The 13,554-nt window shown below is 36.7% G+C and overlaps 1 protein-coding gene across 1 annotated transcript in view; it reads right to left on the bottom strand.

Moving 5' to 3' along the window:
- Positions 1–7,874: 7,874 nt before the first annotated feature.
- LOC150075924 (NEDD8 ultimate buster 1-like) overlaps positions 7,875–13,554 on the bottom strand; it is a 106,839-nt gene continuing 101,159 nt past the window's right edge. The window contains exons 17-18 of the mRNA XM_090387201.1: positions 13,169–13,355; positions 7,875–7,914 (exon numbers count right to left, since the gene is read on the bottom strand). Coding sequence (XP_090243327.1) covers positions 13,171–13,355 — 185 coding nt within the window. The 3' untranslated portion in view covers positions 7,875–7,914; positions 13,169–13,170. The remainder of the gene's footprint in view (positions 7,915–13,168; positions 13,356–13,554) is intronic.

Genomic DNA, 13,554 nt, shown 5'->3' with positions numbered 1-13,554 from the left:
GTGTAGTATTTACTAAAGTAAATGACTTAATATCTAAATTGAAGACATCTTTCATAAATTTACAAAACTTCTTTCCAGCCTCAGAATTTAATTCTAGATTGAAATCACCAGCCATGTTGATGATTTTTCTCATAATTATATACAACTTTGTTGAAGGCCCCTTCTTGAGAGTTATGTATAGTCAAAGCACAAGCACATACTAAAGGAAATTGTGTACATCTACATGTTAACTTCCTATTATTCTTGAATGGAATTGTAGTTGATTGTTTTATAATAGGTACGGGTAAATGTTTATCTTTCACATATTGTTTATAACAAGATTGAAGGTTATGTCCTATTTTTGACTAAGGAAATTTCAGCCATACTCGTTTAACTGTTTCGTTGTCCTCAAAACTCGAAATATACTAAAGTACCGATTGCACCATTTACCAATCCATCGACCACATCTATATTTGTAGTAATCATGTATGGTTTTCCTTTCAATAATGGTAGAAAGTGTGGAAGTCCTGCAGTTTCAGTCACTAAAATTTTATGAATTTTATTTCGCGTACTTGCTAATTGTTCTTCATAATGATATCCATGGTATAAATCTTGTGCAACCACTTCATGGGTTTCATCTGCAACTAAAGCATTTGTATTATAGGCATTTACATCACTATTTCTTAAAAATAGTCGAATCCCTTGCGGACATAAATTAGTAGCATCTTCTTTGGTAACAAATCTTGATTCTATAATTTTAAGTTCACCTGTCTGGTAATAACGCTTCTCCATTGCCTATTTTTGTAAGAATTTTAGAAAATGTACTATTGGACGTCGAACAACTTGTATTAATTCATGAAATTGTAGTGAATGCCATAATTCTGGAGCAATCTCTAATCACTTGTTTATAAATTCTTTCGATTCCAATATAGAACTGGTAATGTTAGCTGTTATTCCTACTGATTTAAATGCAATTTGCAAATTTTCTGCCGTACGCATTTGCATAATTTTCATTGCCATATATAGCAAATGTTGGGGAGTTACTCCACAACAATCAGATCTACGAATTTCACTCAATGTCATAAAGGGAGTAATTTTCAATCCATTTTTAAATTTTTGTGCATGTCTCAAATATATAGCTGGAAAAGAAAGTTCTGCATGTATATCAAATATGAAACTTGTTGGAGATGATTTCTGACCTGGTGCTATACATAAATATTTATCTTCAGACCATAATAATGTTTGTTGTTGAATTAACAATAGTTCATCATCACTGTTGACAGGTTCCACAATTTCATCTGAATGTTCCTGTTCACTATCATCACTTGTTCCCAAGAAATCATCACTCACTTTTATGCCGTAGAATTTATACAAAGGTGAATTTATACCGTAATACCGTAACCATATTTTCACTATTTTCTTCTGCACACATCCATGTAGATATGATGATTTATGTATGAGTCTTCATTTTATATGTACATTAATGGCATAATCATCATCTAATTCTCTAGGTAATTGATGAACCATCGTATTTACATTTACTGGTACGTTTATTACTTGTCCAATGATCTCACATTGTCCATGTTCATAACGTAAACGACGAATTTGCATAAAGGGTAATCGTGGTGATATCAAACGCTCAGTTACAACATCAAGTGGAGGCAAATGAGTAGGACATGTTGGATATATAAATCCATTTGACGTGGCCATAGTAGGCATCAGACCCTCTTTTAATGAAGTATGACATGTATTACATGCCATGAAAGTACTCACATCTTGTAAAATTCATTTGAAGTAATTCATAGTGAACTATTACTGCTGTCTTGTCTAAATGATCCTGTATCGCCTCCTTAACCAGTGACTCCATTATTTTCCCTGGAACAGAAGTTAAACTAACAGTTCTATAACTATTTGTGTCACCCTTTGAACCCTCCTTTGTGAATTGGGGATACATTTGCACATTTTCAGATCATGGGGACCTCCCCTCACTCTAAGGATGCTCTCATAATTATGGCTAAGGGTTTGCTTACTTCCCTTGCTGCCATCTTCATTATAACTGGATAGATTCCATCTGCCCCAGGTGCCTTTTTTATGTTTAATTTCGACAATTTCTCCTCCATTTTGCTCTCAGTTATTACAAAATCATTTATCTCCCTGTTAAACTTCTGGCATTTCCCTCCTTGAAGAATAACTCCTCACGTGTAAATGTAGATGCAAAATACTCATTCAGTTTATCAGCTACTTGAGCAGGATCATCAATAGTTGAACCATCTATGTTAAGTGGACCAATCTGATTCATCCCCTTCCTTCCAGAGTTTACATAAGTAAAGAACTCTTTGTTGTTCTTCTTTGCATCCTTAGCCAAAGATTTCTCATAATCTGCCTTTGCCTGCATAACCTCATTTGTGACTTGATTACAGACTAGCTTATATCTGCCGTAGGCTTCTGTGTCGCCTGATAATTTATATGCATTCTATTCATTTTTATTTTCTGTGACAAGCCCCATTAATTCATCCAACATCCATTTAGGCCTGAACCTTGAACAGTATTTCTTAGTTGGTATGAAAAGCCTAGTAGCCTCCAAGATTAAGTCTCTGAAGGCTTCCCATTTAGAATTCAATGTTGGTAACATCATCAGTTTTTCCCACTGTATAGAATTTAAAAACTGAGACCACTGTAGTCACCTTTACGAAAACAAAAACCCTTCCCTTTACCCCTTGATGGTAGTTACATCTTTAAGTAAATCTCACATCCGTACAATGTGATCACTGTCACCTAGTGGTTCCTTTATCTGCAAATTCTTAATGCATGAATAATCACTGCTGATAATCAGATCAAGGGTATTACTCCCTCTGGTTGCCTCTCGAACATGTTTCTGTAGAAAACAATCCTCAAATAAATCCACAAAAGTCTTGCTAGCATGCGAGTGACCAACCCACAAGTTCCAGTCAATATCTGAAAAGTTAAAATCCCCCATTACAAGACATTCTGATTTACTGGCCCACTATTTCTCTGCATAATTTTTCGTTGTACTCATCAGAGTCATTAGGCCTATAACCCGCTCCTCTCATTTTCCCTTTCCCAGTGTTTATGTCACACCAAACAGACTTAACATTGCATTGTCCACCCGTGTGAACTGGATGCACTTCTTAGATTTTGTGTGTTTCTTAACTAACAGCATAACTCCTCCTCCCTTCCTACCCTGTCTGTACTCCTCAAATTCTAATTCTGCACTGCTTATATCTGTGTGACACCATGTCTCTGATATCCCAACAATATCTACCTTTGATGTCTTGATCAGCACTTCAAATTCATCAATTCTATTTACTATACTTCTAGCATTAGTGTACATGCAAGTATACATCCACTTGTTCTTACTCTTAATTATCCTGCACAGCCCATATATACTTGTTCCAAGATGACTCCCAGCAGCTCTTGAAGTCCCCAGCAACTTGCTCTCCAGGCTGCTGCTCATTACAATAGAAGCAGAGCAAGAATCACTTTTGCCTCTGCCTGTGGCTACCGTTAATGTTTTAGTCAGTGTATCCCCCCAATCTAACAGTTTTCTGACCCACCTAACAGTGCCTCGATAGCATCAACTGGGATCGTACATTAAATTGACCTATCACATGTTTCTGGGGTCATATAATGGGTCAACATGTGATAAGTCAATTTAAAACTCTGATTGAAAATCAAAATTGAACTTCTGATTGCAATCCCACTGACAAGCAGTTCATACTTTGGAGTTCCATGTTTATACATCTGTAATCCATCTGTCTACCTGTTTAAACCCTTAACTTTTTGCATTTTCATCAAATTACAAAAGTTTCAAGTAATGAAATCTTTTACTTACACAGAATACGTGGTCACCTTCAAGTGTACTATTTTTTATATTTTTAGAATTTTAAGTTAATTTTTTTTTTTTTTGTTCAATCAGTGCAATGATTCTCAAGTGGGGTAGTATGACACTTTGGGGTTCCACGAGCTTCTTAAAGCTGTCAGATTATGAAATACACTATTCAAAGTAACAATCTGAAACTTTCAAGTATTCTGTGAATAGCCATTTCAATCTATCAGTGCTTCAAGTGACAAATACTACATCATTTGGTTAGCCAATATAAGGGACTAGGAGTCTTGTCCTAGTCAGTTATACTTTACTAACCACTGCAAGTACTGTATATACACTGGTGTTCAAAGAAAGCGCATCACCCCTTAAAATTATAATTGTTGTCCGAATAATGTAAGTATATGGCAATATTTCTTACAGACTGCATCAAATAAGACTGACACACGTAGGTGATGACATAATATTGCCTCAGCTGTTACTTTCAGCTATATAAACACTCTACAAGAGTTGCAGTCAATCCCTGCTTGTGTCAGGATGCCGAGTTACGTGCAGTTGATGCCACGAAGAAAGAGTGCTATTGTTGCTTTATGCAAGGAAGGATGTTCTTCCCATATTGCTTATAGAGTGTCTTGTAATCAGTCGACAGTGAGTAGATTTCTTTCCAAACTCAAGAATACTGGTTCTGCTGATAGGAAAAAAGGAACCGTATGCAAACGAGTTTCTACGCCAAAACAGGGCCGTGTTTTGAAGTGCTTATGCCTTAAAAACTGTAAAGCTTCTTTGTCTGAGCTGAAAAGAGAATGGGAAGAACATACAGGAGTGGTAGCAAGTGCAGTAACAGTCAGAAGACACCTCTTCAAAAATGGACTTGTAATCCGTCATCCTAAGAAGAAGCTCCTCCTCACACAAAAAATGAAAAAGGCCCAATTAATCTGGTGCAAGGAACATGTCAAATGGACCCTTGGGCAGTAGAAGTCAGTTATTTTCTCGGATGAGAAGAAATTCAACCTACATGGCTCTGATGGGAGACAAACAATTCGCTGTAGACATGGTGAAGAATACTATCCAGACTGTATGGTGTCTACAGTGAAATTCCCTACCAGCCAAATGATATGGGGGTGCATTTCGTATCACGAAGTAGGTCACCTGCAGTTTATAAAAGGTTCCGTAAATGCCAGTGGATACCTGGCTATATTGGAAGGCAAATTGCTGCCAACCATTACAGACCATTTCAACCTGCCAAGTAACTGCATCTTTCAGGATGACTCTGCTCCTTGTCATCGTGCGAAAAGTGTAAGTAGGCACTTCTGTAGTTACTTTAGCTTCATTTCTACATTAGAGATTCGACAGTAATGTGTTTACATTTGTTACAGGTAAAAAATGGTTGGAAGAACGGTCCATTACAACTCTTAGCTGGCCGGGAAACAGCTCAGACCTGAATCCTATAGAGAACTGTTGGCATCGTGTGGAATCTGCAGTTGCCAGAAAGAAACCAAAGACCCCCTTCGTGAACTTGAGGAAGCCATAATTTGTGTTTGGAACCATGAACTATCAGTTGATTATCTTCAGAAATTGATCTTGTCAATGCTTTGACGGTGTGCTGCTGTCCCCAGGGCCAGAGGTGGTTCAACTAAATATTGGTTTGCACCTGGTGAGCTTTTCATTTTGTTTTCCATTTAAAATGATAAACTAAAGAAAACTGAGGGCTTCTGTTAACATTTCAGCCATAATTGTCATGTTTACCAAAACTGTTGTATAAAGGTTGCAAATGTTCATTTTGGAATATTTTGAGAGCACTTGTCAAATATTACTTAGCTTTGCCTCAACTATTAATAAATCTCTTTTGTTTATATTTCTCTTTGTGATGCTAGTCATTAATGTAACATGCCATCACGAAAAAGGGTTAGAAATGTGAAATTCCTAAGTGATGCACTTTCTTTGAACACCAGTGTATTATTATGTTGCTTCTTAGCAGCTTTGAAGGAATTGTGAGATCTGGCAACGTCAACAGCATATTCACTATATTTAAAATGCTTAATATATATAATTTTACTTCAAATGTTAATTTCTTGTCTTTTATTACAAATTTATTTAAATGAACAAAAATTAATGAAATGCAGCACTTAAACAAAACAAGCAGGGAAAAAAAAAAAAAAAAAAAAGAAGGATGAGATGTGCAGACTATCACCTACACCTCCTGCAAGTTTGTTGCACTGGTAGTGAATCACCCTGTATATGATAAGAGAGTTGTGCTAGTTAACAGCTACTGCCCTAATGACCCAAAGTTAAATACTACTTTCACAACGGGTTCCAGAATGTTTTTTAAGAGCCTTTAAACATTTATGGGAGGATAAAAAATTGTATTTTTTATAATATATTGATATATTTTAAGTATACAGGGTGATTCACTACCAGTGCGGCAAACTTGCAGGAGGTGTAGGGGGCACAAAGACGAATCGGAATCACATAGCATTGCAGGGTCTGAAATGCCTTTGTCATGCGGTAGAGGACGTTGAACGGGAGGTCGCGTGAACAGCGATCCCTCTGGAAGTCAGCATTTGTGAACCGTTTCTGTTGAAGAAACCAAGTAGCAAAAGTCCTCCGGAGTGGATAATCCGCAGGCTCCAATGATTGGACGCGTTGCAGATGGTATAAACTCAATTGGTTTGTTGACAGTATCCTCCATACAGTGGATTGGGAAATACCCAATCGTTGGCCTATCGCTTGAGTACTCGTACTCGGATTGCCTTCTGCAAGACGTAGGACATTCTCCTCATTGTCTGGCGTCCTCGTTGTTCGCCCTCGATTCATGGTACCTCTCGTGAAACAACCAGTCTCACATAACTTTCTGTGCACATGTGCGAAAATCGTATGATGAGGAGCACGCCTGTGCGGGAAACGTTCCTGGTACAAGCGTAGAGCGGCACGCCTGTTACAGTCCGCAGCTCCATACGCGAGGTGCATGTCGGCCAGTTCAACGTTTGAATACTCGTCCATCCTACTGCCTTGGGAACCGGTTCGCAAATGATCCCGCTGACTTCCAGCGATCCCACTGGAAGTCAGCGGGATCGCTGTTCACGCGACCTCCAGTTCAACGTCCTCTACCGCATGATGAAGGCATTTCGGACCCTGCAATGCTATGTGATTCCGATTTGTCTTTGTGCCCCCTACACCTCCTGCAAGTTTGTTGCACTGGTAGTGAATCACCCTGTATATGATAAGAGAGTTGTGCTAGTTAACAGCTACTGCCCTAATGACCCAAAGTTAAATACTACTTTCACAACGGGTTCCAGAATGTTTTTTAAGAGCCTTTAAACATTTATGGGAGGATAAAAAATTCATGACACAGAACTTCTTTGCATATTATCAAAATTCCATTATGAATAAGTTTTCCTAATTGTTCCATGTTTCACATGTATATGAAATAAGTTTTAAAAGTTGAATATTATAGCCAAAGTTGTCTGTAGAAAGTAGTGCAATACCACAGCAACTCATTACAAAGGCAAGTTTGTTCTGCTGTGGGAATTAAGATCATTGTATTATCCATGCAGTTTAAATCCTGTTGTCCTCAAAAATCAATGAAAAGACAAGACAAAATTTTTCAATAACTACTGCAATTAATGGAAATGGACCATGATACAAGGTCTATTTAAAAAGTATTAACACTACAAACAAAACACTGGACTAGGTGTGAAAATGTTACCAAGCCTAATTTCGAAATTGGCTTTTACTGTTTTAATTTCCCCCAAATTCTACCTAAGATAACCAGTGTTCTTTCAGAAAACTCTATTCGTTTATTCATTCATATTAACAAGTGTTGCCTTTGAGAAATGTTTGTCAAGTAAACAGCAGCTGTGTGGCATTATGTGACACACTTATGCCAATGTTTACACAAAACTTTATCAATTTTGATGCATAGTGTAAGAATAATTGTACCTGTTTTAAAAGAAATGTATATCAACAACACAACTGTCAAAAAGAAACATTTATTTCAACTTTAAAAAGACATTATCTACATGAATAACAGAAGGCACATGTGATGACATGTATCCTTAAATACTGCAGATTCTTCATACAGTTCATGTTATCTAAAAAACGAAACAAAGAAATAAATAGTGACGGTTACAGTTAACTTATCAGATTGCAATTAAAAGAAAAACATATTCATTAAAATTTCAGCAGCATCAACCTTTTTTCAAGATACATATCAATCACTAGAGAACAATTTTGAGTGGTATTTGTAATTATTTCAAAAATGGCAATTTCTATACTTAAACTTGCGGCTGTAGCCAAACAAACAGTACTATTTAGTATTAGCCATATAGTGCAAGAAAGCCACAGGGCAAAAAAAAAAAAAAAGGGGGGGGGGGGTAGATAAAATACAAATTATACACTTCCCTCCTCATCCAGTTGATCCTTGAATTTCTTCAAACTGTTGGCCTTAACTAGCTGCAGAGGCAAAATGTTCCAGCAATCAACAACCTCTGGCTAAAATAAAACTTCCTACAATGTAGTCTAAACCTCTTCCCCTGTGATTTGAATTTAGAATTTACAGCCCCTAGTTCTGGAATTCTTCATAACAGTGAAAATTCTGCCTTCATTCATTTTACTAAAACCCCTCAGAGAAATATAAATCTCAATCAGGTCACTTCAAAGGGTGACCGGTTATGTGCTATGTAGCCCACATAATCTGAGTTTTTCCTTGTACAATCTCACCATGCAAGTTGTCACTCTTTGGACTAGACCCTTTTAAGCAGCTCAATGTCTTTTTTCAGATGATATCTCCTTACTTGGACACAGTATTCCAATTGCCTTATACAGTGGGATTATAACCTCCCTGTCTCTACAGGATAATGTTCAATAAACAATCGAGGATACCAAAGGCTTTCCTGGCCAACTGCTATTATTTTATATTGCTCAGAAAACTTCATATCTGCCCAAATCGTAACTCCCAGATTCTTCCTCTACAGTTTTTAATTCAATCCCACCAAGTGTAAGACATCGCGTTTTGCTGCATTAAACAGTTGCCACTTTTCTGACCATTCTTCAAAACTGTTCAAGTCATCCTGAAGGAGTGCCACTTGACACTTATTAACTACTCTCCCAATTTTTACATTGCAAATTTTGACATTACACCCTTTAATCCTTTGTCAGTGTTATTTATGAAAATCAGAAACATCAGTGGCCCAAGAACCAATCCTTGGAGAACTCCACTTTTGATGATACACCAATCTGAAGAATATCTGTTGATCATCCCCCTTTCCCCTGCAATCCATCTTACAATATTTCCAGTAATTCCAACATGTTTCAGCTTATACAGCAAGCTTTCACGAGGGACCAAATAAACCATGTCAAAATTGTTCCCTACATACAGTTCACGATTATCAAAATAGCTTACTAGATTAGCTAAACATGATTTCCCCCTTAACAAAACCATGTTGTGTCCTTCAAAAGGCCATTTTTTTCTATATGTCTCTGGATTGCCCTTTTAATCATTGCTTTCAAGATCTTCCTTACCACTGAAATCAGACTAACCAGTCTGTAGTTACAGACTTCACTTTTAGAACTGACTGTGTATTGGTAATATGCTGGCACTTCTCCAATTGCCAGGAATTTCTCCGAAGTCCAAGATGCCCTCATAATTATTGGGTATATACCAGGAGCTTTACCTTGCCTTTTGGCTCAAAAGATTTTCTATTAAACAGTCAGCTATAATTTTTAAATCACTAATTTCATATGGCTCAGCTTCACCACACCATAAAGGGCCTTTTGTCAGTAAAGACAGAAGCAAAATTCCTATTAAATTCATCAGAAATATCAGCTGGGTTGTCTAACTTTCCCACACCCAGTATACAAGGATTCAATCTGATTTCTTTTCTTCTTTGTTGTATTCACATTCATGAACACTTCCTTGTCCCCATTCTTTGCTCTCTTAGCTAGTGCTTTCTAATATGCAGCCTTGGCCTCCCTAACCTTATCTGTGGTACCATTACTGATCAACTTGTAGCTGTTATAAGCTTCAGTACGTTTCATTGCTCTGTGAGTTTCCCATGCTTTTTCTGCTCTATTAGACTGGCCAGATCCATATTCATCCATTTTTGCATCCTTCTTGTGGAATATTTTCTTAATGGAATATACGCATTCACGGCTTCTGATTTTTGCTAGAAATGTATTCCATAATTCAAATGTATTTGCCCTCCCTCTACAATCTGTCCAATTAATAGGTGCCATGTAGCACCTTAAACTGCCATAGTCCCTTCTTCTGAAATTAAAATTTGTCTTTTCCCTTAACTACTGCAACATTTTTCTTCACCTTCCAATTAACAGCTGCATGGTCACTACCTGCCAATGTTCCTGTACTTTAAGCACTGTGATATCTGATTCGTGAGTAATGATGACGTAAAGAATATTTCTACCTAGTAATTTCTCTAACATTCCACCTAGTAATTTCTCTAACATGCTGGAACAAATAATAATCTACTTTATTTTAAAATTTTGTTCCCCATATTGAGTTTCTCTCCCAATTATGCCAATCAACTAGAGGCAGACTGCCTCTAACTGAATGGCAATAAGTGGGATTCCCATAATTAAGACATTCCTGCTTTCTTGTCCATTCCACCTACACAGTCTTTCTCATCATACTCTTCACAATCTTCTGGTCTGTAAATTACTCACACTCTTATTATACCTTTGCTTCCAACTAACTTACACTACAGATTCTGTGCTGGCAGAAATAATTTCAGAGTCAGTAAAAGCTCTCATTTTGTGCTCAGACTGCTTTTGATAAAAAAGAATGGCCCACAACTCCTGTCTTCCCTATCTTTTCTAAATACATTATAAATACCATAGTGCAACTTGTCATCCCCAATTTTTGGGAGGCACTACATTTCTCTTAGCTTTATTATGTCAGCATTATTTGTCCTAACCAGAAGTTCAAATTCAGCCATTTTAATGAAAACGGTTCTGACATTACTGTAGACATAGTTAAGACTAAGTATTCGTCTATTGTTTACTACCCTGACACACCCCTTGAAGTTATTTAAGATTGTTTCCCTAGCTTTATCTTCCCACTCATTTGAAATACTTCTACCTTCAGAACATCTTGTCAACATCGGCTGTTGCAGCAACAAACAAGAATTCTTTCTTGAGGTGAGTGCAAGCATTACTTTGAACCATATCATCAGATAAATGTGGATCTATATTACCCTTCTCTCCCCCACCCCCAACTAGCAGTCCCCCAAACCCTTAAGGTATCCACAACGTTACTGATAAAAATCATTGCACCACCTTTGTTCAAATGGATACCATTTCTACAAAATAGATTCCCTCTGCCTTTAAGTGCAGGTATTTAACTTAAAAAAAAAAAAAAGAAAGAAAGAAATTATCCCAAATCAAGAAACTGAAAAGATTTTATCACAAGGTTAGTTAGGTCACTCACCACATTCCAGATAAACTTACTTGGTCAGTACTTGATATTAGCATTAGCAAGGGCACATGATGCAAGAAAGCAAGCTTATATAGCAACAAACAAAAAAAAACACACCCCTCCCCCTTCTCATTTCACTCATCCACCCATTCTAAATGTTTGTCTAGTTCTGCCTTGAATCTGTTTAAGGCTATCAACTTCTACAATGACAGATGGAAGTTTGTTTCAGCAATCAACCACCCACTGGCTAAAGGCAAACTTCCACACATCTATCCTACAACTCTTTCCTCAATTTGAATTTATGCCCTCTCAGGCAATTATTCTGAGCAAGAGGAAGAATCCCATCAGCATTGAGCATGCTCAAACCATTCAAGGCTTTATACACCTCAATCAGATCACCTCGCAGGTGCCTAGTCTCCAGACACTGTAATTTGCAAAACTTAAGTCTTTCTTCGTAAGAGCAACCCTTTGTTCCATTCACTAATCTTGTTGCCCTTCTCTGTACTCATTCCAACAGCTCTACATCCTTCTTAAAATGAGGCCTCCAGACTTGTATACAGTACTCAAGGTGCAGCCTGACCATTGCTTGCCTTATACAAGGGGATAATCACCTCCTTATCCCTGCTAGAAAAAGTCCTGTATGTCATTGACAAGACACCATGAGCTACTCTTGCAGACTGTCTGCACTGCTCAGAAAACTTCATATCTGCCTGCACAATTACCCCAGGTCCTTTTCACTCTCTACCTCTGTCAGTGTAGTACCACACAGGTAATACATTACTCTGGGGTTACTGCTTGATATGCAGTGATTAAAACAATATGTATTTAACCACTTGCTGACTTGCCCATGTGGTATGGGCAGCCACACCAACTGAAAATTGATTTGCTTATATGTCGTATGTGCACTGTGTTCTGATGTCTTATTTTTGTTAATTTTAATTTTAGTTGTTCCATAAAACTGCCATTTTTTTCTGTAATCATAAATTGGATTTGTACACCTGGATGTCTTTAACTTCAGCAACTCATTATATTAACATGTGCTTTACATTTTATGTGAATGCTTAGGTGATAATTTCTTTAGCTAGCATTAGGATTTTATTATTGGCAAATGTAATAAAAAAATAATGTTTTAACTTTTCTTCTGAGAGTAGGTGTTGTAGGTAATTTTATATTACATTAATTTTCGTAACACAAACGGGAGATAACAGCTAAACAAAAATGGAAATCTCTCTAGTGAATAAGGTTGTAGGTGAACATATATTTCAAATTTATTAGATAATAGTATTAGATGATTTTACGCAATGCAACTATGTTTTTTATTGCAAAGCATGCATTGTAGATTTTATTTCAATCTACTTTAATCAGACTATATTATTTTAATCAGACTATAAACAGGAGAGATTCAAACAAAATTGAACCTGTGCTTTTCAGCAGCAGCTATTAATTCAAGATGGTGGATCATAATAGAAGTACTCCAGTCAGGATGCATCCTTCACACCCCCAAAGCAAAGTACTGTAAATTTGGATCAAAATATAAACAAATGAGTTATAAGCAGGTATCACTAAAATCAAATGGTGGCTATCTTGTTTCAGAATAGTAGATAAAATTAACCCCCCTCCCCAAACCTTGAGCATACCAATGAGATAGGGTTATGTGTGTCATAAATTTGATTTCAATTGGACCACAAATAGAAGCATTATTAGGGTGAGATCACACACACACACATGCACGCACGTCAATCTTATAAACCAACTGATTTTTGGAAAACTAAAAATGTGACACATTTGGAACATTTTCTTAAAACTCCCTGACTATTAAGTGGTTAATGTAATAGGTTCAACAACTGATTATTTTTACAATATAGCTATTGACAGTAATAATTAAATATTACTTACAAGCTAATTAAAATCCCTACCTCTAGTTATTTGTAGAATTTAAAAGAGAGAGATATTCATTAAGATAGACTTCCTCTTCATGTAAAGTGAGATCTAAATAGTCTTCTTCATACTCTGAGATATCTTCTGCTATTCTATTCATTGCCTCCTCTTGTTCTTGCTGGTTTAGTACAGAGGATGACGATGATGAAGATGGTGATGATGAATCTGAATATGCATACAATTCAAAGACAGAAATAAATAAACCTCTTTTACCGACTTAGTAGTGGGTGCAAATTTCAACTACTTTATATATGAAATAAAACTAAAATGAGATTCTAAATATAGTAATCTTCAAATAAATCATAAATTATGGAACAAAATTCCATCCTATCATCAATCAAAAAGGACGATTATTTACGGACTG

Source organism: Mastigoproctus giganteus, chromosome 13, assembly GCF_048544385.1.
Source record: "Mastigoproctus giganteus isolate SK-2022 chromosome 13, ASM4854438v1, whole genome shotgun sequence".
Lineage (NCBI taxonomy): Eukaryota > Metazoa > Arthropoda > Arachnida > Uropygi > Thelyphonidae > Mastigoproctus > Mastigoproctus giganteus.
This window is presented reverse-complemented; position numbering and strand designations above follow the sequence as displayed.